This window comes from Cucumis melo, chromosome 4 (assembly GCF_025177605.1).
Source record: "Cucumis melo cultivar AY chromosome 4, USDA_Cmelo_AY_1.0, whole genome shotgun sequence".
NCBI classification, from domain to species: domain Eukaryota; kingdom Viridiplantae; phylum Streptophyta; class Magnoliopsida; order Cucurbitales; family Cucurbitaceae; genus Cucumis; species Cucumis melo.
The window spans coordinates 29,786,322-29,808,479 of record NC_066860.1 but is presented as its reverse complement, the minus strand read 5'-3'; the positions used below and the strand labels follow the sequence as shown (position 1 = coordinate 29,808,479).

Genomic DNA, 22,158 nt, shown 5'->3' with positions numbered 1-22,158 from the left:
ACTTATAAATTTTGTGTATAATGAACGTAGATGAATTATTTTTACACTAATACTTCACTTCAATAAAATTAAACCTTATTATGTTGGAGCATTTGAAAGGATTACTTATTCCCTCCAAAAAAACGATGCATAAAAAAAGAAAAAACCGAAAAGCCAATTTTAGCGAGCCGTCAATTAGAGGAAGTGGATAAAATCCGTACACTCCTCTTCTTTTCTCCCTTCCTCTTCTCCTTCTCGAGTACGAGGCAGCTGCAGCTGCAGAGTAACAATGTTAGCAAACCCTTGCTGCCTCCATTTCCAACCATGCTATTCCCATACGTCGGAATTCTCTCATTTTGGGACATCCAAAATCTCCTTGTCTTCTTATTTCCCTCGCTTCCATGGTTCCACGAAATCCAAGTTCTCTTCTCTTTCGCTTCTTCGAAGCAAGAAAAGCGGTAAGAGATTGGTCACCAAGGCTCTTTCCGAGTCTTCAGTACCTGACTCTGTTGCGGCCAGCGATGGGGCACCCGGTTCTTTGCGGCCTTTCTCTGTCAAAATTCCTGTTGGGGATAGACATGTAATTTGATAATTTTTACTTTCCGCGAGTTTGCTGTGTTGAATAGGAGCTTGTGGAAGTTTGGTTAGGTGGAAATCTTAGAGTATGGTCTCAAGTAGGGTTTCTTTGTTTTTTTTTCCTGGTGGGAAATGTAGATATTTAATTGTTTGTGTGGGTTAATTTGTATTGTTTTATTAATTTAGACTTTGTGGAGAAGATTCTATATTGCTGTATATGTGTTGCCAAGAGGAAAATTTTGGTTATTTAAGCATTGTGTAAGCCAGTTGCCTATGTAAGAAATAAGAATAGTAAATGCCAGTGAGTGAGTGAGTGAGTGAGAGTTGTAGCTGAAAAATAGCCACCGGATTATATTGAGCTGTAAGCTAAGAAGCTTGAGAGAAGGTAGAACTGCTGGAGTGGTGAAAGAAGCTTGTGGATGCGAGAGAGCAAACTTGAAATTTCGAGGGTGGGTGGGCGGGTGGGGGTTCTTCTTCATTTTATGTGAGCTCTATGTAATTTGCTTTGTTTGGTTAGTAAATGTTAATGGAGAGCGGGTGGTCATTCCAATGAATGTGACCAACCTAGTAGAACCACTTAGCTTTTGCCTTTTATTGTACTTGTACTCTGCTTTAGTTTATTTGTCTATATGCATGATTATAGCTTTTATCTGATTGTCTGAACGAGCATGTTCAACATATATGTGCGTCTTTACTGGAGCGTTTATTCTACATATTAATTCTTTCAGATTCTGGTTGAGACGGGCCATATTGGGAGGCAAGCTAGTAGTGCTGTTACAGTAACTGACGGAGAAACTGTAAGATGTATTTTAAATTCGTATGATTCTTTTGCTTGCTAACGGAAAATTAAACTGGGGTTTGACACCCATTCTTACAAATTATCATACTGGTATCCATGAATATTTTTTTGCTTTAATGACAGTATGTCTTTTCCCCTCCCTTAAATTTTTGTTTTTGTTTCTCCTTCTGCTGGACTTTCATCGTGAAACATGGAGGAGTAAATAAGGACATACAAAAGGACATCCCACACAAGCAGAATCCAAGCTTACAGAAAGGGTCTATAGTCCAAAAGAATGGCACCTACTAGATGATTACATGTTATGACAGAAACAATGGACAAGCAAGGAATCAAACAAGAAACAATGGACATATAGATTTACGTAGTTCACTAATGATATGATAGCTACATCTATGGGCAGGGAGATAAATTGTTTTATTATCTTGAGGAGCAACAGAGTACAAAATATAGAGATTTGTGCAGGTAAGGGTTAGAAGGTTATATGTAGTACCACTCTTTAATCCTACATAGAATAAGCCCCAAAAAGAAAATTGAATAACAATCTCCATAAAACTTAGGTATTGGGGGCGTTGCCCCAAGCCACCATGTATGGTCATACAGAGCACCAATAACGAATTAAAGGGATTGAACATTTCAAAGGGCCTCAAGGGCCACCGTCCACAAGGAAGTATTAATCATTGCGTAGTAGGTCTCTCACACAAGAGATTAACACTATTGACATTACCTAACCTCATCCACCTGTGGCGTTCTTAGGGCCTTATTAATGCAACATTTTTAAGAGAACATATTTTATGGGATTGCCAATTCGAAGGTGCAATTGGGAGTAGCATTTTGGAGATATTTGGAGATTTGTTCAGTAATTGGCTGATGGTAGTTTGCGTAGGGTCTAGGATGGAGGAGGTGCTCTCTGAGATATGGTCGACTCTTTCATGTGCTACTTTCTTTGGGGTTTTATTGAATATTTGGCTTGACAGAAACAGTAGGGTTTTTAGTAATTTTGCTGTCTTGGGGGAGGAGATTTGAGCCTTGGCCAGGTTCGATGCCTCTCTCTGGATTTATTAATTGAATTGCAATCTTCTTGTAATTTTATTGTTTGTTTGTCTTTAGTTTGTTTGCTCTTTTTGTTTTGCCCATTTTATTTTTATGTATCCCTTGTGTATGCTCTTATTCTCACCCCTTTCATTTAAAAAGACATCGATTTTCCACACGCCAAGGAACTAATTTTATCTTTACTTCCTTCGAACTAATTGATTAGGAAAAACTAACACATTTGAATTCTATATCTTCAGATTGTTTATACAACTGTTTGTTTGGCTGATACACCAAGTGAACCTTCAGATTTCTTTCCTCTTTCTGTTAATTATCAAGAGCGTTTTTCTGCAGCAGGTCGGACTAGGTCTGCCTTGCACTCCTGCCTACTTGTTTCCGATTGTTATATATATTGTTTTCTAGTTTGATATATAACCTCATTTTGTACCATTGGCTCAGTGGAGGATTCTTCAAACGAGAAGGAAGAGCAAGAGATCATGAGGTATTCTATTTGCTGTATTTATTTAATTTTTATAGTTTCAAAAGAAACATTGTTTTAAATAAGAACATAATATTCTAGCTCAACTTTTCTTGTGGCGACTATTGAGATTGACAATGTAGGTTAATCATGGGCTACATTTTAGCTATTTTAATCACGATAAGATGCAAAATATAAGAAGTAAGTATTTTAGACAAAAGGAGTTGCAAGAAAAAAGCTCAACAGGAGATGTGTGCCAATGCATATTCGAACATTTTTTTAACAAGAAACAAACTTTTTAGTGAGACGGAGAAGTTGGCAGATTGCTTTGATAGAGAACACCAAGTGGATGCAATATGCTAATCCAAGCAATTTTAGAACTATTTAACCATGAGAAAAACTTTTCTTGTAACACCTTTTGATTCGTTTCAAACCATAATTCAACAAGTAAGGCTAACCACGTTTGATTATAGGAACTGAGATGGAACTAAGGATCGGAGGAAGGACAGTTTGGTATTTCTTTGTTCATTTCATGGATATATTGTGCCACCTGCTGTGATTATGTCCCTTCAAAATTATTTTTTGTGTTTAATTGATAACTTCATTGCATGGGCTTTCCACCAATCTCGATGCCTGGCATATATCTTGGTCGATTATGTATAATTTTTTGGTTGATTGATTGGACGGAATCTTTTCATGAATAGTTATAGAAAAGATTAGCGATGATTTTGAGATAGCTAGGTCCTCGAGGCCCCCTTTTGGGCTTTGTGATAGGCCTTCGGTAACTATGAGTCTCTCTCTCTTCCATTAATAATAATCTGGCCCTTATAATCCTTTTTCTCTTTGTTTGCTTCTTACATTGTGAATTCATTTTGATCAATTACTCTGTTTGTCTTGAAAAAAAAAACTTATTTTTTCTAATCATTCTGTTTTTATTGTTGTTTTTTTCCAGGTTCTCATTTGTAGATTGATTGATAGGCCTATACGTCCAACTATGCTCAAAGGTTTTTACCATGAAACCCAGATATTATCTTGGGTATGAGTTTAAGCTTGATGATGATATTGATTTTCAATTTTTTTTTAAATTTATGAAAAAATTGGCTTCCATGGAGACAAATGAAAGAGCATGTTAAATCATCGATCAAACCAAAAGTTTCCGCTAATGGATTTGATAAATTCAATTATATCAATAAGTCAACACACTCTCTCACCTATGGCCTTAGAAATTTATAGAAATGTCCAACAAGTGGAAATCAAATATATATTTCAATATTCTTCATAAGAAATAACAAAAGTATAATTCAAATAGGCCTAAAAACAATAGCCTAAGGGCTGGGGAGAGATCCCACCAAGGAAGTACTTACAAAGAGCTTCCCAATCAAGAAAAAATCAAGGATGTAGGAACATCACAAAAGATTTTAATTTACTATAGCTGTGACACCACCAATAAAATTTCCCCCTTTTTTTATATAAATTATAAATAAGAAACGAAATTCAATGGTGTATCATTTATGAAATTTACAAATGAAGGGCTCATGCCTGAACCAATGGAGTTACGAAAGAATCCTTCTATTGGTCAAAAGAGAGGTGAGAGTATAAGATGTACTGCCGTGCCTTTACACCAATTCATAGCATGGAAAATAAATTTATTTTATTCTTTTGGAAAAGGACACTTAACTTTTCATTGAGGATCATAAGAGTTTTCCTTATCTTGTAAAAGGCGGTTGTTTCTTTCCTTCCATGTTATCTACAAAAAAGCTTGAATGAGATTCATCCACAGGATTCTCTTCTCATCACAATGGATAAAGTTATTTAGGTTGATCTAAATATGTGACCAGAGATCTAAGCTTCTAATAGAGTCAATTTTAGCAACATGAGCTGACATATGTTGAAATCAATTTCATATGTTTGGGTAAACCATTTTATTGTTATTTTGACTTTATATCTCCCAACATTGCCATTAATATTACATTTTATGATAACCACTAATTCCTTTCATTATTTTCTTGAAAAGTTCAGTACTTTCTGCTCCATCTAGTTTGGATCATCTAAAACATTTTGTATATTCCTAGGGAGAAACAAGTTAGCTGTCCTTGAAGTGAGCTTTATGAATATTTAATCATATCTGATATGGGAAATAATGTGGAATCAGATGTTTAGTGCAATTTCAAGCACTTTTTCTCATAGATATGCATTTCAGTTGGAGAACTATTTTACGACTTCCGTGGCTTCCTTTTATGATATATTTATTTAATGAAAAATCATCTCTCATCTGAAAGACAAAAAGAAAAAAAGAAAAAGAGTAGCTAAAGCGTCTATCATATTGGGGTTTTTTTCATCAATAAGAACTATTGGCTTTTACTTATTCTTACAGGTTTTGAGTTATGATGGTCTGCACACTCCTGATTGTTTGGCAATTACAGCAGCCGGAATAGCAGTGTAAGTCTGTTATCTTTTTGGTTCATCACCCTTGGGCCTTTTTCGAGCAAGAACAAGTGACAAAAGTTTTTATTGATGAAATGAGAAGAGCTAATTCTCAAGGGATACAAACTCCACATGAGGGGTGAAAAACTAGCATAAAAAAACAAGTAAAACGAAAACAAACTTGAACATATTAATGGAAAAAGACAAAAATATATATATTTAATTTTCATCTCAGTCTTCCATTTTCTAAATCATCATGGTTCAATATGTACAGTGCGCTCTCAGAAGTTCCTAATTCAAAAGCAGTTGCTGGAGTTCGAATTGGTCTTGTTGGCGACAAGTTTATTGTTAACCCAACTACTAAAGAGATGGAAGACTCTGAGCTTGATTTAGTACTTGCTGGCACAGATAGTGCAATATTGATGATAGAGGCAAGTTCAATTTTTAAGCTTTCTGAAAGGGTGATTTTTGTGATCCTACTCTTTGTTCTCTCTACATCCTTCAGTACAATTTACATTTCATACGGAATATTTACAAACAAATATGATGCACTTGAAAAAACAATGGAACCTTGGAAAGCAGCACTCAAATAAAAGAAGATATTGAATCCCTTCAAGAACCACCAATCAAACTGAACCAAATGAGGGAGACAAACAGTGATATGGAAGCTTCCACCGGCCTTAACAGAGAACAACATCCTTTGAAGAAGAGGAAACCAAAAGCTTGAGGAAGAAAGAACTGAAAATAATCTTGAAGGCCATCAAATTTCAGCTATACAAAACAAGGGGAATAGCCACTTTTTAACCTTCTCTAAAATCATTATTTCAATCAATAGTCTTGCTTCCCTTTTTTTCTAAAAAAAACCCTCGTATAAAACCAATAGATGTTGAAAAGCTATCTCTTCATCTTTTATAAACCAACTTAAAGGAGAGAAATTGCAACTCAAAGAAGCTTCCAACGCCAAGCATAAACAAAATGAAGGAATCAACTTGCGAAGGTTGCTTTTTGTCAATTTGCACCAAAATAAGCTTTTTTGAAGAAAATGTCAAAAATTCGCCAAAATAACAATTTGGTTTGTTCTTGGAGGTAGTTGAAGACTGCTTTTGCGAGCTCTTTCTTGCTCTCTTTAAATATATACGTCATATTAATAGTAATAACAAACCAAACCAAACATAGGTGCATGGTCGTTGCGTTGATAATTTTTGTTGACATCCTTTGGAGCTCTTGCACGAAGGAGTTTTGAAATTATCCCCCCTTCAAAGTTCTCCAAAATAGATTTTCTTTTTGAAGTCTCACTTCGACTTTTTCCTTTATATCTTTCTTGTTAGTAAATTATTTTTTGTGTTGTGATTTTGGAGTTTGCATTTTTGTTTCCGTTGTGCTCAGAATAACAAATGTCATTGAAATATCCTTGCAGGGGTATTGTAATTTTCTATCAGAAGAGATGTTGCTCCAGGCTGTAGAAATTGGGCAGGTTGTTACTTAATTTAATTATGTCACTTAGTATGGAAGCGGATGTATTTTAAGTTAATTTATATATTTGTTTAGAATTTGCTATGCACGTGGTGGACTATTTCTTGTTTTTTATTCAATTTGGTGGAATGAGTTATGCAGTCGAACTCTCAAAGTTCCTCACCTTTTTGTTGAGAATCTCGTATCTTAGATTTTATTGTCCTTTTACCTCTCCTTGGTTTGTTAAGTTTGATTGTTTGAATGTTTTTCTTTTCTTCTCTCTCTTTCTACATTCTCTAACAACTATACATATGTCAATTGGAGTTCGTTTATTAATTTCTATTTATAATATATATAAATTATAAGATAAGAATATTATTCCTTTTGTTCTTTTTTTTTTTTTAATATATAAGCAACAACAATGAAAAAAATGAAAGAACATAAGGGCATACAAAAAACAAGCCCGCTTAAAACACCCCTACCAAAGGAAAGGGTTCCAACATTCCTTTTGTAACTTCATTCATATGCATGAAGTTGTCTATCTAAAAGATAAAACCTCTTTTTGGTACCCTATAGAACACTTTCTCACACTTTCACTAAGCATATGATTGTTCTTTAACTTATCATAATGTCCTCAAAGCAGTTTGATTGTGAACTATTAGTAAACCAACATATCTAATGTTCTGGTTACACTCCAGTAACTTGGCTCATAAGTTGATATCTTTGGGTTGATATTCATCCAATCTCACATCTATAATTCAAATCATTAAGAGTTCTTTTGTTAATTAAATAAAGTTCTAGAAAAAAGAGAATGTATGTGTGGACGTATGTGTGGACAGTGTTATCCTGATTTATATTTGATCTTCTGCATGACATTGAGCTGGCACTCAGTTTTTTGGACTGGAATAGTGACTATATATGTGTCGTCATATAATTGGAAGAATATTGACATCGTGATATTTTTATCTTTGATCAGCTTCAGTTAATTTTAAAATGTTTTACATTAGTCACCCTCTTCCTAAGTTCTGCTTCTCAATGATGAGGTAGTTTATCTAGTTACCCAAGATAACAATACAAAACTCTTTCTTGACGTCAGAATGCTGTAACAGCAATTTGCAAAGAGGTGGATTCTTTAGTAAGAGAGCGTGGGAAACCAAAAATGCTTGATGCCATTAGGCTTCCTCCTCCTCAGCTATATAAACACGTTGAAGTAAGTATTTTGTTTCTCTCTCACTGAATAAGGTATTGGCAATCTTCTTCCCCTTCCTAAAAACAACTATGTGCATTGTGTATATTGCATATGGGTTTGAGAGAGAGATACTACTGCTAATAACTTGGTAATTTTATGGAATTTTCATGTTAATGATAATTTCCACTAATGTAACTTTCTTTCAAAAAAAAAAAATGCACAACATAATGGTAATATTACAGTTTGTCAATATACACCATGTTTGCTCCCAATATTGGAGCTTCTGTGAATCCTAATTTATTATGATTTTGAATGGAAGACATATCGTTGATCTTTAACGCTGTTCGTTTTTTACAATTCCCTTTATTCATATGCTTGGATGATTGCTAAAAAAAGTATTTTTGTAGGAAATTGCTGGAAATGAGTTAGAGAAAGTTCTGCAAATTAGAAACAAAATTCCCCGACGAAAGGCTCTCTCATCATTAGAAGAAAAAGTTATTACCATATTGACAGAAGAAGGTTACGTCAGTTTAGATACCACTTCAGGGGGTCTCGAACCCGTACCTGATTTGGTGGAGGATGAAGATGAGGATGATGTAGTGGTGGATGGTGAAGTTGATGAAGGTGATGTCCATATTAAACCGACTACTCGCAAGCCTATTCCAACAGTAATTCTCATTTCCTTTTACCCTAGTTATATTTGGTTGTTTGGATAGTATTTCGTGATTTCTTTTAGTTTTCTCCTGCTCCAACAGTAATCCAGATATGATATATGTGTTAGGAATCAAGATAGTGTGGGCTACCTTCTTCCCACATCGGTTAGAATGGGATGACCAATGTGGTACTTAAGTGACTTGACTCTTTCACCTCAATAACTGGCTTTTAGGGTGTAGCTCTCCATGATGTTTAAGTACCTAACAATGGTATCAGAGTCAGAGGTCGATGCTCCAAAGAGGAGCACCGACAGAGGGTTATGACTGGATGTTTCCGAGTGAAGTACCATTGGTCTATCCATTAGGACGTCGAGTTTCTGGGGATGGGGTATTGTTAGGAATTAAGGTAGTATGAGCTACCTTCGTCCCACATCGGTTAGAATGGGATGACTATTGTGGTACTTAAGTGACTTGGCTTTCTCACCTCAATAGTTGGCTTTTGGAAAAAACAATCATTGCTCCAACAATATCTGTAATCCTAGATCATGCCCCGCATCAATGAGTATATTAGTAAAATGCTCGCATGAGGAGTGAATTAACTCAAACCTCAAGTATGAAGCAAATTAGAAAAATGTTTCTCTATATATGAACCTAGCCATCTATTGGGATATGACATATTAGCTTTTTTGGGGCAATTTCAACTATCTATTTTTTTAAGGACATTTCAAGTTTCTACTTTATAAATACAAAAACATATTTTGGATAATTTTTTTAATTATTGAAATCCAAATTTAAAGAATTTTCATGTCTCATATAGCAGAATAAAACTTGATTACTTCCTGTTAGTGTTCCATTTGGTTGCCTTGTTTCAAAAGAATTATCTTTTGTTATTTGCATTCTTTGTTATATGGTATGTAGCTTTATTTAACACCATCTCATTCTTTTTTTTTTCTAGCTCTTTTCTGAGGTAGACGTAAAGTTAGTATTTAAAGAAGTGACATCCAAGTTTCTCCGAAGACGTATTGTAGAGGTATGATTGCCCTAGATTCTACATTTTCCACAATGTTATCTTCCTCTAGTCTTTAGCATACCCCTCTTGAATAGAAGGGTGAGGCTTTGATGGATAAGATTATACATCTAATTTCTTCACCTACGTAAATTTGTTGATTTGTTTTTATACAAAAATTTATGATAGAGGTTGCCATTAGTTCCGCATTCTCAATCATAGAATTCACGCATGTCTTGTTGCTATAACTGTGTAAAAAGTGTAGTGTCACTGATAACTAGCTGTCATTCTGATCATTCTGATCATATAATTTTCTTTCCATTTCAAAGAGTATTTTAGATTTTTAATAGATTAGAAAAAATTGCCTTAGCATTGCCCCTGATTTTCTTTGTTGGGCTCATGGAGTTTTTTTTTTCTCCCAATGCAAGTATGTATTGAAAAATTAACTGGGACATTGCCAGGTTGTTATTGTCAACTTTCCCTGCTCGAAATTTTGGGTCATGAGTGGTTGGTTGCTTACTGCTAAGTAGGTACTGGTGTTCATTTTCCATTGATGAAGTGTAGTGTGGGTTCAACCATCGTAGATAGTTCTTTTCGGTGTTCACTCAATCCGTGGCCTGCAATTTGGACAACAGTGTTGCAATGTAGAGTGAATGTATAGTATTTGCTGACTTTGAATAATCTCCCTTGTTTGTTAAGATATTCTTCATATTGGTGGCTTTTATACAATTGTGACTCTTTAGAAAAAAGGTTTAGTTTCTTGTTAAAAACAATATCTTCTTACTCTGACGAAAGTCGTTGTTTCTTGTCAAAAGGTGATTTTGTAGCTTGAAGAAGGTAGTTTGATCAATTCATTAACTAAAACTATTTCCATGTCAATTGATTCGAGTTTGCTTGATGGTTAAAAAGGGCCAATGTAGCTCAGGACATGGTGGTCATAACACTTACCTAGGATTTAATAGTCCACAAATTTTTTTATCCACCATTCACCAAATGTAGTAGGGTTAGACGGCTGTCCTATGAGAATTTCTTTACGTGTGTGTAAATAAGCCCAAATACTTGCATATATTAAAGAATAAAAAACTGGCACTGTTTTCATATTCTCTCTGCCTGTTACTGCTAGGGTGGAAGAAGAAGTGATGGGAGGACACCAGTTGAGATACGTCCAATTAACTCAAAATGTGGGTTACTTCCTCGGGCACATGGCAGCACACTTTTCACTCGTGGTGAAACTCAGGTTGCGACAATCATTATTGCATGTGTTTTACCTTACCTATTTTGATATTGATGTAGCCTAAAGAACTAAAATGAGTTTTTTTGAAAAGAAAACCGGCCTCTTTATTAATGAAAAAACTCAAGGTACGTGAGAAATATACAATGAGTGCAAACAAAAAGACCAAAGGATTAAGGGGGTGCTTGAGCATCTCAATAAGGTTGACACCCCAATAGCGCCTCCATCATGTCTAGAAAAATGGAAATAAGAAGAAATAAAAGGAGAATTCACGTCAAGAATCCAATCAAAGTCTATATTGTTAATGAAAAGTTGTCTAGTACAAGGGGATTCTCTATTTATAGAGAATTTGAAGAATCCTAAAAGGGGATAACTAAAAGGAAACTAAAATGTAATTAATCAAGGATTAACCAAGATTTATTCAAATTTACAAAAAAATTGTCCTCGAGTTTTAAAACGCAAATGAAGATATAAATAAAAAAGTAATCCATTCAAACCAATGTTTTTCTGATCATCCCAATGTCCATAACAACCCAAAATGCCAATGAAGGAAAATCTACTGCTGGTGAAACATGAGCATATTCCTTAGATAATGAAGAAACACCATGTTGAAAGTTTGATGGAAAGCTAATTGGAGATGGGTTTTATGTATTTCAGTAAATTTGGGGATGGACTGGATTGTATATTTCATTAAAAATGAGTAGATTCAGATATTATAATATGCTTATCTAGTAGCAGATTGCTGTGAATGTACACGCCTATGTGTAACTAAGAATAACCAATAAAAGGTCGTTTTTGTAACTTTGGATTGCTTCCTCTTTTTGCGTGATTTGTATGCCATGCAAACTCGCAAGCATTGAAAGTCATATAAACGGTGTACTCCTACTCAAATCACCATAAAACTCATACTTCTTACAATCCAAGTAAGAAATCTACTAGAAAAAGAAAACAAAGGAATGAGAAATTTTGAAAGACTTGTGCCACACTCATTCGCACGTGGAGTTTGTGATTCTGAGCTTTTATTTCCTTCCTCAGCTCACTAGAATGTGTTCCTAACCTTCAGAATCATGTAGAAACTGATGACTGTTTTCTCTCTAAATGAGCTCTGTTTGGAATGTAGAGGAGATGCCTTGTTTATAGTCGTTTAATCCTTCATTTGATTTAGGAATCATTATCAACGTAAAAATCCAAAATCAAAGTTAAATTAGAACTTTATTTTTATTTTCTATTTTTTTAAATGATACGACACTTTTCATCAAGAGAATGAAAAGACTAATGCTCAAAATACAAGGATTCAAAGAACAAAGAAACCAAGAAAAGAAATAAACTGAAACACAATTGAAAAACTAGGGATTATCTTATATTCCTTTTGAATAAAGAAATAATGTCTAAATATATAAAATGAAAAGATGTGAAGTGCAAAGTAATTCTTGCTTGTACCCCTTGGTATGGCATGACTGATCTAGTAAGCAGAAAAATCTTGAGATGTAGTAGCATAAAGTTTACAATATTTGTATGGTCCTTTTTTTTCAGTCACTTGCTGTGGTTACGTTGGGGGATAGGCAAATGGCACAAAGAGTGGACAACCTTGTTGATGTAGATGAGTTGAAAAGGTTCTACCTTCAGGTTGCTTAATTCTTTTTTCTCTCTTTTTTTACTATATGACCTTCAATTCTTTCTTTTTTTTGTGTGTTTATGCTTGCGTGCGTTTTCTAGACAGTTGGGTGATATATAGATGTAAATCTAGAGAAATATAGTTTCACTAATGTAATCAAATTACGAAAGGTAACCTCCTAGGCTGATGGAGGTTATGAAATTCTCCTCTTACTAGCACATGTATCATCATCATCATATATGGATGTTAAGTGAAATAATATGAATGTTGGGTTTGGGATAAACCCTCTATACTACGTTTCTACGTGTATATTGTCATCCTATGTTTTATAGGGAAACAAGAGATGCATGAATCTCTTATCTTTGTTTGGGACTTGAGCTTAGACTAACGAGAAGAGATGTTTGTCATTAAAGCCTAAACCCTATTGAGGGATTTTCCTGTAGCTAGTTCTTCCATTTCTTGTTGGACCCTTCTGCCTTTCAGGAGTTTGATTTTCGTCTAAATTGAAGGTGAAAATCTATAAGAAGGTTAAATTCTTCATTTGGCATGTTTTAATAGAATAGTTGCTGTTAAATTGTTGGTATAATACTAAATTTACTTTCACCCATCAACTTAAGCTTTTAGGTTTATTGGTGATTTAATATGGTATTGGAGCAGAAGGTTAAAAAAATATTGTGTTCAAACCCCTGCAAAGTTATTTCCTTTCTAATTAATATTGATTTCCACTTGTTGGTTATTTTACAAATTTCAAATCCACAAGCAAGGGAAGTGTTCAATTATTGGTATAGTATTAAATTTACCTTCACCTATCAGCTTAAACTTTCAATAAAGTTTTCTTCTTTAGTGCAAGGAGTCTTCTCCCTCTGGCCTTTTGGGAAGGGTTTGGCAAGTTGGGGTGTGTGCATTGTTGTGAGTTCGTTGGGGGAAAGGAATAATAGAACTTTTAGAGGAGTTGAGAGAGGACCTAGTGATTTTGATGAAGTTTTATTTTGTGGACTTGGTTTTCATATGCCCTTTGTATTCTATTATTTCTTCTTCTTTTTCCTTGGTGGAAGTGGGAGTTTTCATAGAAAAAATTTAATGAAATTACAAAAGGGAGGAAAAGCTCTCAGGCTAATGGTGGTTGCAAAATTCCCATCCAATTAGCATATGTATCTCTAAGAATAATTTTATAAGGATTTATCTAGCTTGGACCATGTAGCAGCTAAATAACATAAAATATAATCATATATTTTCCCTATCCACAAAAGAATCCCCTCCAATTTTAGTTATGTGCGTATATTATGACAAATTAGCTGATGGTATTTGTTTCTAAATATCTCACTAAGATGGTGTTGTGTTTTGATAATGTATGGTGATTGTTACTAATAAATGTTAATGATATATAATTAAATTTGCTGTCAACCACTAGCTTAAGCTTTTGGTGAATCGGTGGTTTAATATGGTATCATAGTAGGTGGTCCAGGGAGATTCTATGTTCAAGTCCCTGCATTGTCGTTTCCTCTCTAATTAAAATTGATTTCCACTTGTTTGACCTTTCAAATATTTCAAGCCCATAAGTGAGAGGGAGTGTTAGTGATATATAATTAAAGTTGCCTTCAACCACTAGCTTAAGCTTTTGGATGAATTGGTGGTTTAATAATAATTGATATTCATATTCAGTACTCATTTCCCCCATCGTGTGTTGGAGAAGCTGGGCGTATTGGTGCACCTAGTCGAAGGGAAATTGGTCATGGTATGCTTGCGGAGAGAGCGCTGGAACCATCTTTACCTTCTGAAGATGATTTTCCATACACCATTCGTGTTGAGAGTACAATCACCGAAAGCAATGGCTCCTCAAGGTTAGTTGCTTCATATGTTTTATGCTCTCAGAACGTTTCTCGCTTTCTGTTTCTTCTTCTTCTTTTTAAAGTTTAATGCTTTCAAAACATCAAACTACGGTATCTTTGTTCACTATACTGTTGATAATTTTGAAAACTCTTTTAAACATTTATTCACTTTTTAATCGTTGCTAGTTCTTTCATGATAGCATGGCATCCGTTTGTGGGGGTTCATTGGCTTTGCAAGATGCTGGAGTTCCAATTAAGTGTCCAATTGCTGGTATAGCAATGGGGTTGGTTCTTGATACAAAAGAATTTGGGGGAGATGGAACTCCACTTATTCTGTCTGACATAACAGGATCTGAGGATGCTTCCGGAGATATGGATTTTAAGGTATTATTTTAAAGTTTCAATTGATTTTTTATTGAAACAAGACTCCAATGCCTACAAAGTTGTTGGAACTGTGGCTGCTAACTCCGATTATTATGCGTAAAATTGTTGTTTTACAGTTAGCTGGTAACGAAATGGGCATAACAGCATTTCAGATGGACATAAAGGTATGCTATTCGTAGGTTGTATCCCAGTTTCTTACAGATTGGTTAATAATTATGACATTTCTGTAAATATGTTTACTTGATATGCTTCAAAAGTCCTTGCGAAGATAAGAATCTGTCTCGATATTATAGGTGGGAGGCATTACTATACCCATTATGAGAGAGGCGCTCCTGCAAGCAAAGGATGGGCGTAAGCATATTCTTGGTTCGTAAACCTGCTTTCGTACTCCCTTTTAGAACTTGTTTATGATTGTGAATTTGTTTCTGAGTGAGAAATCTAATTAGTTGGCAGTGTGTATGTTCATTACAAAGAGAAATTTTGACAGCAAAAGTGGGTTTTCCTTGATAGAGAAGATTAACTTTAAGATTTTCGGTTTTGCAACGTTTGCCTCTAATTTCAACGTTAAATATACATTGTATGTTGGTTATTGCTTTTACCCTTCAGTAATGAAAATACTAGTACAGAAATTAAGCACAAGGCACTAAACAACAAGTCTTCTGAGTGAATCAAGGTGAGAGGCAAACAGAAGGGAGGTGCACATTAGTAAATAAATAAGGACCATTATTTGAACTAGCGTTCTGATAATATTGTAGTAATTTTGGAATATCCTAGTGACTTCTGTTTCCTCTTTCATTAGGAAGATCCACTAGAATCTATTGTGATCATCACCAAAGGATACAGACCAATGAAACCATTTAGTTCTAGTAATGTTTTATGAATACTTGATATCTTGGTTGTCATAAAACTTACAAACCAAGATTTTTTTGTTAATTTTCGAAAGAAAACATACCAAGACCTTACTGTACTATTTTTCTACTTCTTGAAGCTTGCAATTAGAACCGGTAGCAGCTGGCTATGTTGTTTCTATTTCTAGGACAACATATTTGCGCTTCCCACAAATAAACATGAGTACAGGCTTTGACCATTATAAAAGTAACTATGGCTATTCACCTTGTGACTTGTAATGGCAGCAGAAAGGAGTTTGAAAAACTAATTAGGCTCTGAGGTGACTAACAAGGTGTACTTGGTATAGAAGTCTTAAAACTAGAAGTATTCATCAAAATGAGTGGCATTACTTTGTCATTCAGTCATTGTCATTAATACAAAGGTTATTATCAAAGGAAGTTAGCATTGGTCATTGGCCAATCAAAAGATTTACTGCCTATCTTTCAAGGTTACCCAGGTGCATGCCTATGGCCAGAAATGAATTGTTTAATGATCTTTTATTTAACTACTACTTTTTACCATGTACTTAAATGCTTATTCCTTTATCTTTTTCAATTATGTAACTCAGGTGAATTGTTTTACCAATACTTTTCTACACTTTGCACGTTGCTAATGTGAGCTTATTACATGGCAGCATTTGTATTTGTGAAAAATATTAACTGTAGATTCTTGTACATGCAAACATATTCTATATGCATCCTGAGTTAAATATGCTAGGTTGTAACTAACCTTAAAGGAATTTTAATTGGGCTATTGGTAAGTAAAGTTCTGATTTGCTTGAAGTTTTATGATTTTACCTATAGTATGTTTTTCAACTGGCAGCTGAAATGTTGAACTCTTATCCTCCTCCTTCAAAAAGGCTTTCACCGTATGCTCCATTGATTCACGTCATGAAGGTTTGTCAATTCCCATCTCAAATTGTTGAATTTCCTTTCCCGTCTTCTGAAATATTGATTGTGTGTTATGTATTTATTTATTATTTTTATTCGTAACATTTCTTCCCATATTGATCGATGGTATTTCTTCTATATAAGAAGATTGTGTATTTGTTGTAGAAGTGTAAGAAGAATACAATAATTCTATTCCTCTTTCCAAAGTTCAAGTCAAATGTTTTAGATTGGCCTAATATATTGATAATAAACTTGGAGTTCACTGCTTTCATTTTCTGATTTTTTGATAGGTTCAACCTGAAAAGATAAATCTAATCATTGGTACTGGTGGAAAAAGGGTGAAGAGCATTATAGAGGAAACAGGAGTTGAGGCTATTGACACTCGAGATGATGGGATAGTATGTCCAGAACAATTTCATTAGCCTATTTAGCCAGCTGTGACTCTTTTGACTGCAACTTTGTTATCTTTTGTTTTTGTAGGTTAAAATTACTGCAAAGGATTTGACAAGCTTGGAAAAATCTAAAGCTATTATTAGCAATCTGACAATGGTTCCAACTATTGGTGATATCTATAGGTAGTTACTTCTCCAAATAATTTTTTACATCGCTTTCCTTTTGAGGAAGGTGCCCTATAGACGGAAGGACTTCTAGTTGGGATGGTTTACTTCGGTTGAATTAGGCTACACATGATTTCATTTTATCTTGCAGTACGGTACTACTTTTGGTGTAGCCTAAGCAATGGGAGAATTCTCTATGAAGACTAGGGAGCTTTTTTTTTTTTTTTTTTTGTTCTTTTTCTTGAGTCAACAATATGCAATGTGGAGATTGGAACCTGTTAGTCAAGTTTGAAGTGCTTTAACCAGTTTCGCTTATGCTCAAGTTGGCTCCATTTAGTTAAGCTTTTTCAGAGGATTAAGGTTCCAAAAACAAGTGAAAACATTTCAAATGTATAAAATAAAATGTCGATAGTAAAATACCCAAATGACTATGAAGTTAACATGACTTTGATTTATTTACTTATCTATTCATTTCATTAAAAATATATAAATACATGAAGATGAGTTCTATACAGATGTGATAATTTTGGACTTGAGAGCTTAATGATAATTTTATAAAGATAAAATTGGAAATCATATGCTCCCCTGGAACACTGCTCCTGCGGATCAGATCTCTTGTTTTTTAAAGGTCTCATATACAGTGCTTCATCCTAATAAAGATATTATATGCTGCATTTCCCTCTGTATTTAACATTTGCTAGTTTCTTCAAACAAAACTATTGGAGTATGACCTCAGACTTTCTCATCCTTTTTCCTTTCAGGAACTGTGAGATCAAGACGATTGCTACTTATGGTGTATTTGTAGAGATAGCACCTGGACGAGAGGTATACTGGCAAAAATTTAAAACTGTTTTATCATTCATGTATATGGCAGAGATTTTTATGATATAGGGTAACAAGTGGTAATTTCCCAATTTTAGTTTGAGTTTATTAGTTTGCTAGAATCCAAACTACTGAAATATACTGCCATATAAAAGATAAAAGAACTACAAGATGTAAAGACTTGACTTTTCACGATTTCTAATTTGGGTCATTACTAACATGTATGCAGTTTCAAAACCAAAACTAGCTAACTATTAAACTTAAAATAAAATTTTATAAATAAATAAAACGTTGTCAAGGCCATTTGATAAAAAACAAAGACTAATCTTCTGTTAAAATGCTTAAAACTTTAGTCAAAAATAAACATTTAAATTTAATACTAAGCCTCAATAGTTCTCATTAAAACATTCAGAACATCTCGAAAATATGACAATAAGCGGAAGGATTTCCATTCGTCCCATGGGACCGTCAACAAATCTCCTCGCCAAGTGGCTGATACGTTTTTTCTCTTACCTGAAAAACATTTTTAGAAAAGAATGAGTATTTAAAATACTCGGTATGAAACCCCAATACTGTGGCCAGACTATACAATAACGTGCGAATATGAGTAGAAAACTTCATGCTAGTGGAACCTAAATCTTTTTAATTTCTGGCTCACTTTATCTCCATTCATTTGGATATGATCAATTTGTCATTAGCATCATGCTTGGTGTACTGTACACACTGCTTTTCGTATACACAACCAACTGGGGGTGCATCACAAAAAAATCAGAAAACTCCAAAATACAAAGAACAAAAGAAACAAGAAAGTAATTAAATAACAAAAAACAGAATACCAGAAAACAACGTCCAGTAACAAGGTTAAATAAAATTAAAAAAAAAAAAGAGAGAGAGAGAGAGAATTATGAACCTTCTCCTTTTTTTAAAACTATCAATTTGTTTGAAATATCCTTGTACCGACTATTTTAGATCAAACTTAACTATTGATTTTTTAAGGCCTTATTTCGCATTTCCTTCCATGTTGTGTTTTGGTTTTCTTAATTGCCATAAAACCGTTTTATGCAACCCTTGATGGCCCCTTGACTTGTGCCTATTGTAAGTTTTCCTATAGGGACTTTGCCATATTAGTGAGTTGAGCTCAGATTGGTTGGCAAAGGCAGAAGATGTAAGTACATTTTTTCTTCTCAAATCCTTTGTTTTTGTTTTTGTTTTTGGTTCGACCATTTTTTAAATGTTATTTCAGTCAAAGTTTTGAAGAATTATTCTTTAGATAAGAAAGCTTTTTCTGTGGCAGGCTTTTAAAGTTGGAGACAAAATCGATGTCAAACTCATTGAGGTTAGATTATATGCCCTTGTTGTGTTGGTATTGTATGAATATTGATTGTTTGCAAGTTAAAGGAAGTTTCACTGATGTAGAATTGGAGATAATCTTGTAATCTTTGTTTGTCTTAATTGTTAGTTTTTAGTCGGGTTTTCTTGTTAATTTGTTTCAGTAGTTGGATTTTTTTCTATGTTGCTTTGTTGTTTTGTCGTAATTGGTTTGTAGTTAGTTCAAGTTGATATCATCAATGAATAATTCACCGAGTGTTCTCAGGTTTCAAAAGCTTTATCCAGTAAATGAGAATTAGTAAGAGAGAATAGTTGCGGTAATTTTTAGATAAAGAGCCTAACCGAGGAGCTAGAAACGTTACATTGACAACATTCCTAACTTCTGCAATTGCACAAGTGTACAACCTTATTTTATAGGCTTTATGATGTACTTGCTGCGGAATACTTCTCTTTCAGCTTTCAGTATCTGGCTTCTGCTATTAGAAACATTTAGAAAGACAAACAAGAACGGAAGTAGTTATTGAAAATGTCCATCATCTGGTCCCACCTTTGACGTAAATGTCAAATAATATTTTACTTAGTTATTTTCACCATGATACAGGTAAATGAAAAGGGCCAGCTCCGCCTTAGCCGTCGTGCATTGCTTCCAGATGCTGATCAGGATTCAAATTCGAAGGAGAATACAAACAACCCGTCTAGAAACAAGACAGCAATGCAAAAGGGCACTGATAAAGGTACATCTAAGAAAGCTGGTAAGGAGAACATAGAACAAACTAATGTGCAGAAAGGTGGTACTGCACCAATGGGTGGCTCATTGGAAGATGCTGCGAAACTGCAGAAGAAATTTATACGGAAAGGAGTAACCGCGACCAAAGAAAGACCTATAAGCAAAGAACAGACAGAAAGCACTAGTAGTTGAGTAGTTGGTATTACTTCAATTCAACGCCAAACTTCTGTGAATGAAAAGGATGAGTTCAGATTCGTTCATTATTTGTGTTATACACAAAACTGTATATTAGCGTTCATTCTGCAGCAAGAGGATTAGGATACAATTGCCTCAGAACTTGAAGATTACGAAGGTAATTCCTCTTGTCCTTGTGTTTCTTCCTTACTAGATACTACATGTGCTGCCAGGTTCTTAGCAATGCAATTGTAAATCCTATGGTCCACAACTTTTTAGTGTGTAGTTCGCACTGTTTCTCAAAACTTATTTGTCTGATTGAAAATTTTAACAGGAAAAGGAAAATTGTGGTATTTTCCCAATGAATCCTTGATACAAATGTCCAGAAATGCAACTGTAGCAGGAGCAAAACATCGAAAAACTGCTGCAGAGTAAAAAGAACATCGTCCCAGAACTCGATTTTCTTGGTCCCAAGTGCAGGTGAGATATTTATTCATCATATGGTCACTCCCATGTACATTCGGCTCTTTGATAGAGCTCTCTTAATGGATACATGTGACCACTGGAGATGAATCGCTTATGTTCTTGGAGGTTCTGATTTGTCATTAAGATGTATTCTATTTTCTTAGAAGTCTCAGAATATTTATGAAAATTTTGATAACATATTAAATATTCAATTCATACTTCAATTGAATTATTCGCAAACAGAAGTTATTTTGATAATGTTTGTGGATCTTGAGGACTTTGACTATTGAAAGGAAGAAAGAATCAATGTTTATATGGTAGATGAAAAATGTGATGGAAAAGTAGATCAATTATCAATCGAACGTAGATGAAAATGTCATTGTCATGGACATTTCTTATAAAAGTTCAAACTAAGAACGCCATTCACAATTTTAATTAAATTTTAATATTTAACTTAAAAATACTGAATCTACATTAGTGATGGTTTATTGGTATATCTTTCATATTTCAGTTTTCCACTATTGAAACGTTGAGACTGTCTTAAGTCAGATGGCAAATCCATGTGAAAAAATATCAATTTATCCCGAACAACTTAGAATAAAGAAAAATTATTTTAAATGACAACTTTCGAAAATATTTAAAACAAACTACTAAAAGAAGATAGTTTATCTTGGACTATAGTAGATTGTGATATTTTTATAATATTTTATAAATACTTAAATTCACTAGATAAATGAATGCTAAAGTTCTATTTTGGTCTCCAAACTTTATAGCTTTAGATTTTATCGTTAGAATTTCGTGAACTATTTAACAAATGATAATGTGATTTCTATATTTAGATTATTAGATTCTATGTTTATCATATTAATTAAATTAATAAATAATAAAAATTATTAATTTATTCTATAAATTTTGTGTGTCAACGCATAAACATAATGAATACACTAGTTGAATAAATTGTTCTTTTCTCTTCAAAAACTTAAATTTATATATCTTTTTTTCAAATTGGAATCTTGAAGTAAAATAGAACCAAAATATCAATGTTAACATCTATGACAAATAAAATGAACTAAAAAAATAAAGTAACTACATCATGTATAAAACAAACTTTACTAAATTACGTATAATTTCTCGCCATTTATCACAAAACTAAAAAAATGAAAGAAAGAGAAAAACACTTCAATAAATCACAAAAAATCTCAAACTTGAAGTACTAACAAATTTATATGTAGATGAATTGCATCTAGTATATAAATTGAGATATAAAATGACAATATACCAAAATGGTGGCAGTCAAGATCTTAGAATTAAAGTGATTTTTAAGTTTTTTAATAAAACATCATTTTACCATTTAACTTTTAATTTAAAATTAAAATCATAGTTTATTAAAAGTGATTATTAAAAAAGTAAGTCATTCAATTATAGAGTTAAAATAAATTTATCGGTATGAACTAAAATATTTTTTCCTAAACAATTCAAGAATTAAAATAGGAAAAAAAAAACAGAAAACTTAAAGACTAAAATATAATTTAAACCATAAATGAACTAAACTAAGTCTCTGTCCCAAAGGTCATACTAAGTGCAAGTACAAATAAAGATTCACCTCAAAGGTGACTGCAAGTACAAATTAGCTCAATGCAAAAAAAAAAAAAAAAAAAAAAA

At 33.7% G+C, this 22,158-nt stretch overlaps 1 protein-coding gene across 4 annotated transcripts; it reads left to right on the top strand.

The window, feature by feature from the left end:
• The first annotated feature begins 155 nt into the window (after positions 1-155).
• On the top strand, positions 156-20,754 carry LOC103486923 (probable polyribonucleotide nucleotidyltransferase 1, chloroplastic). 4 transcript variants are annotated; one of them, XR_537144.3, is made up of 25 exons: positions 157-559; positions 1,284-1,352; positions 2,644-2,750; positions 2,843-2,885; positions 3,814-3,897; positions 5,236-5,300; positions 5,560-5,716; positions 6,703-6,759; positions 7,834-7,947; positions 8,334-8,594; positions 9,535-9,609; positions 10,709-10,822; positions 12,350-12,442; positions 14,094-14,272; positions 14,461-14,644; positions 14,761-14,808; positions 14,938-15,010; positions 16,355-16,428; positions 16,713-16,820; positions 16,903-16,997; positions 17,741-17,804; positions 18,913-18,966; positions 19,096-19,137; positions 19,732-20,209; positions 20,366-20,754. XR_537144.3 is itself a non-coding variant. In XM_008445080.3 (24 exons), the coding sequence occupies exons 1-24, from the start codon at positions 269-271 to the stop codon at positions 20,047-20,049; spliced, it is 2,769 nt and encodes a 922-aa protein (XP_008443302.1). In that variant the 5' UTR covers positions 157-268; the 3' UTR covers positions 20,050-20,754. The 4 variants fall into 4 exon arrangements, 1 of the variants encoding a protein (XP_008443302.1); XR_007820373.1 differs by lacking the exon at positions 20,366-20,754 and having other exon boundaries at positions 156-559; positions 18,902-18,966; positions 19,732-19,839; XM_008445080.3 differs by having other exon boundaries at positions 19,732-20,754.
• Positions 20,755-22,158: the final 1,404 nt, after the last annotated feature.

Coding starts and splice junctions, on each gene's coding strand:
- LOC103486923 (XM_008445080.3), top strand. CDS start 269: ATGTTAGCAAACCCTTGCTGCCTCCATTTCCAACCATGCTATTCCCAT. Junction 8,595..9,534: donor CTCGCAAGCCTATTCCAACA/GTAATTCTCATT, acceptor TTTTTTTTCTAG/CTCTTTTCTGAGGTAGACGT. Junction 14,645..14,760: donor CCGGAGATATGGATTTTAAG/GTATTATTTTAA, acceptor GTTGTTTTACAG/TTAGCTGGTAACGAAATGGG.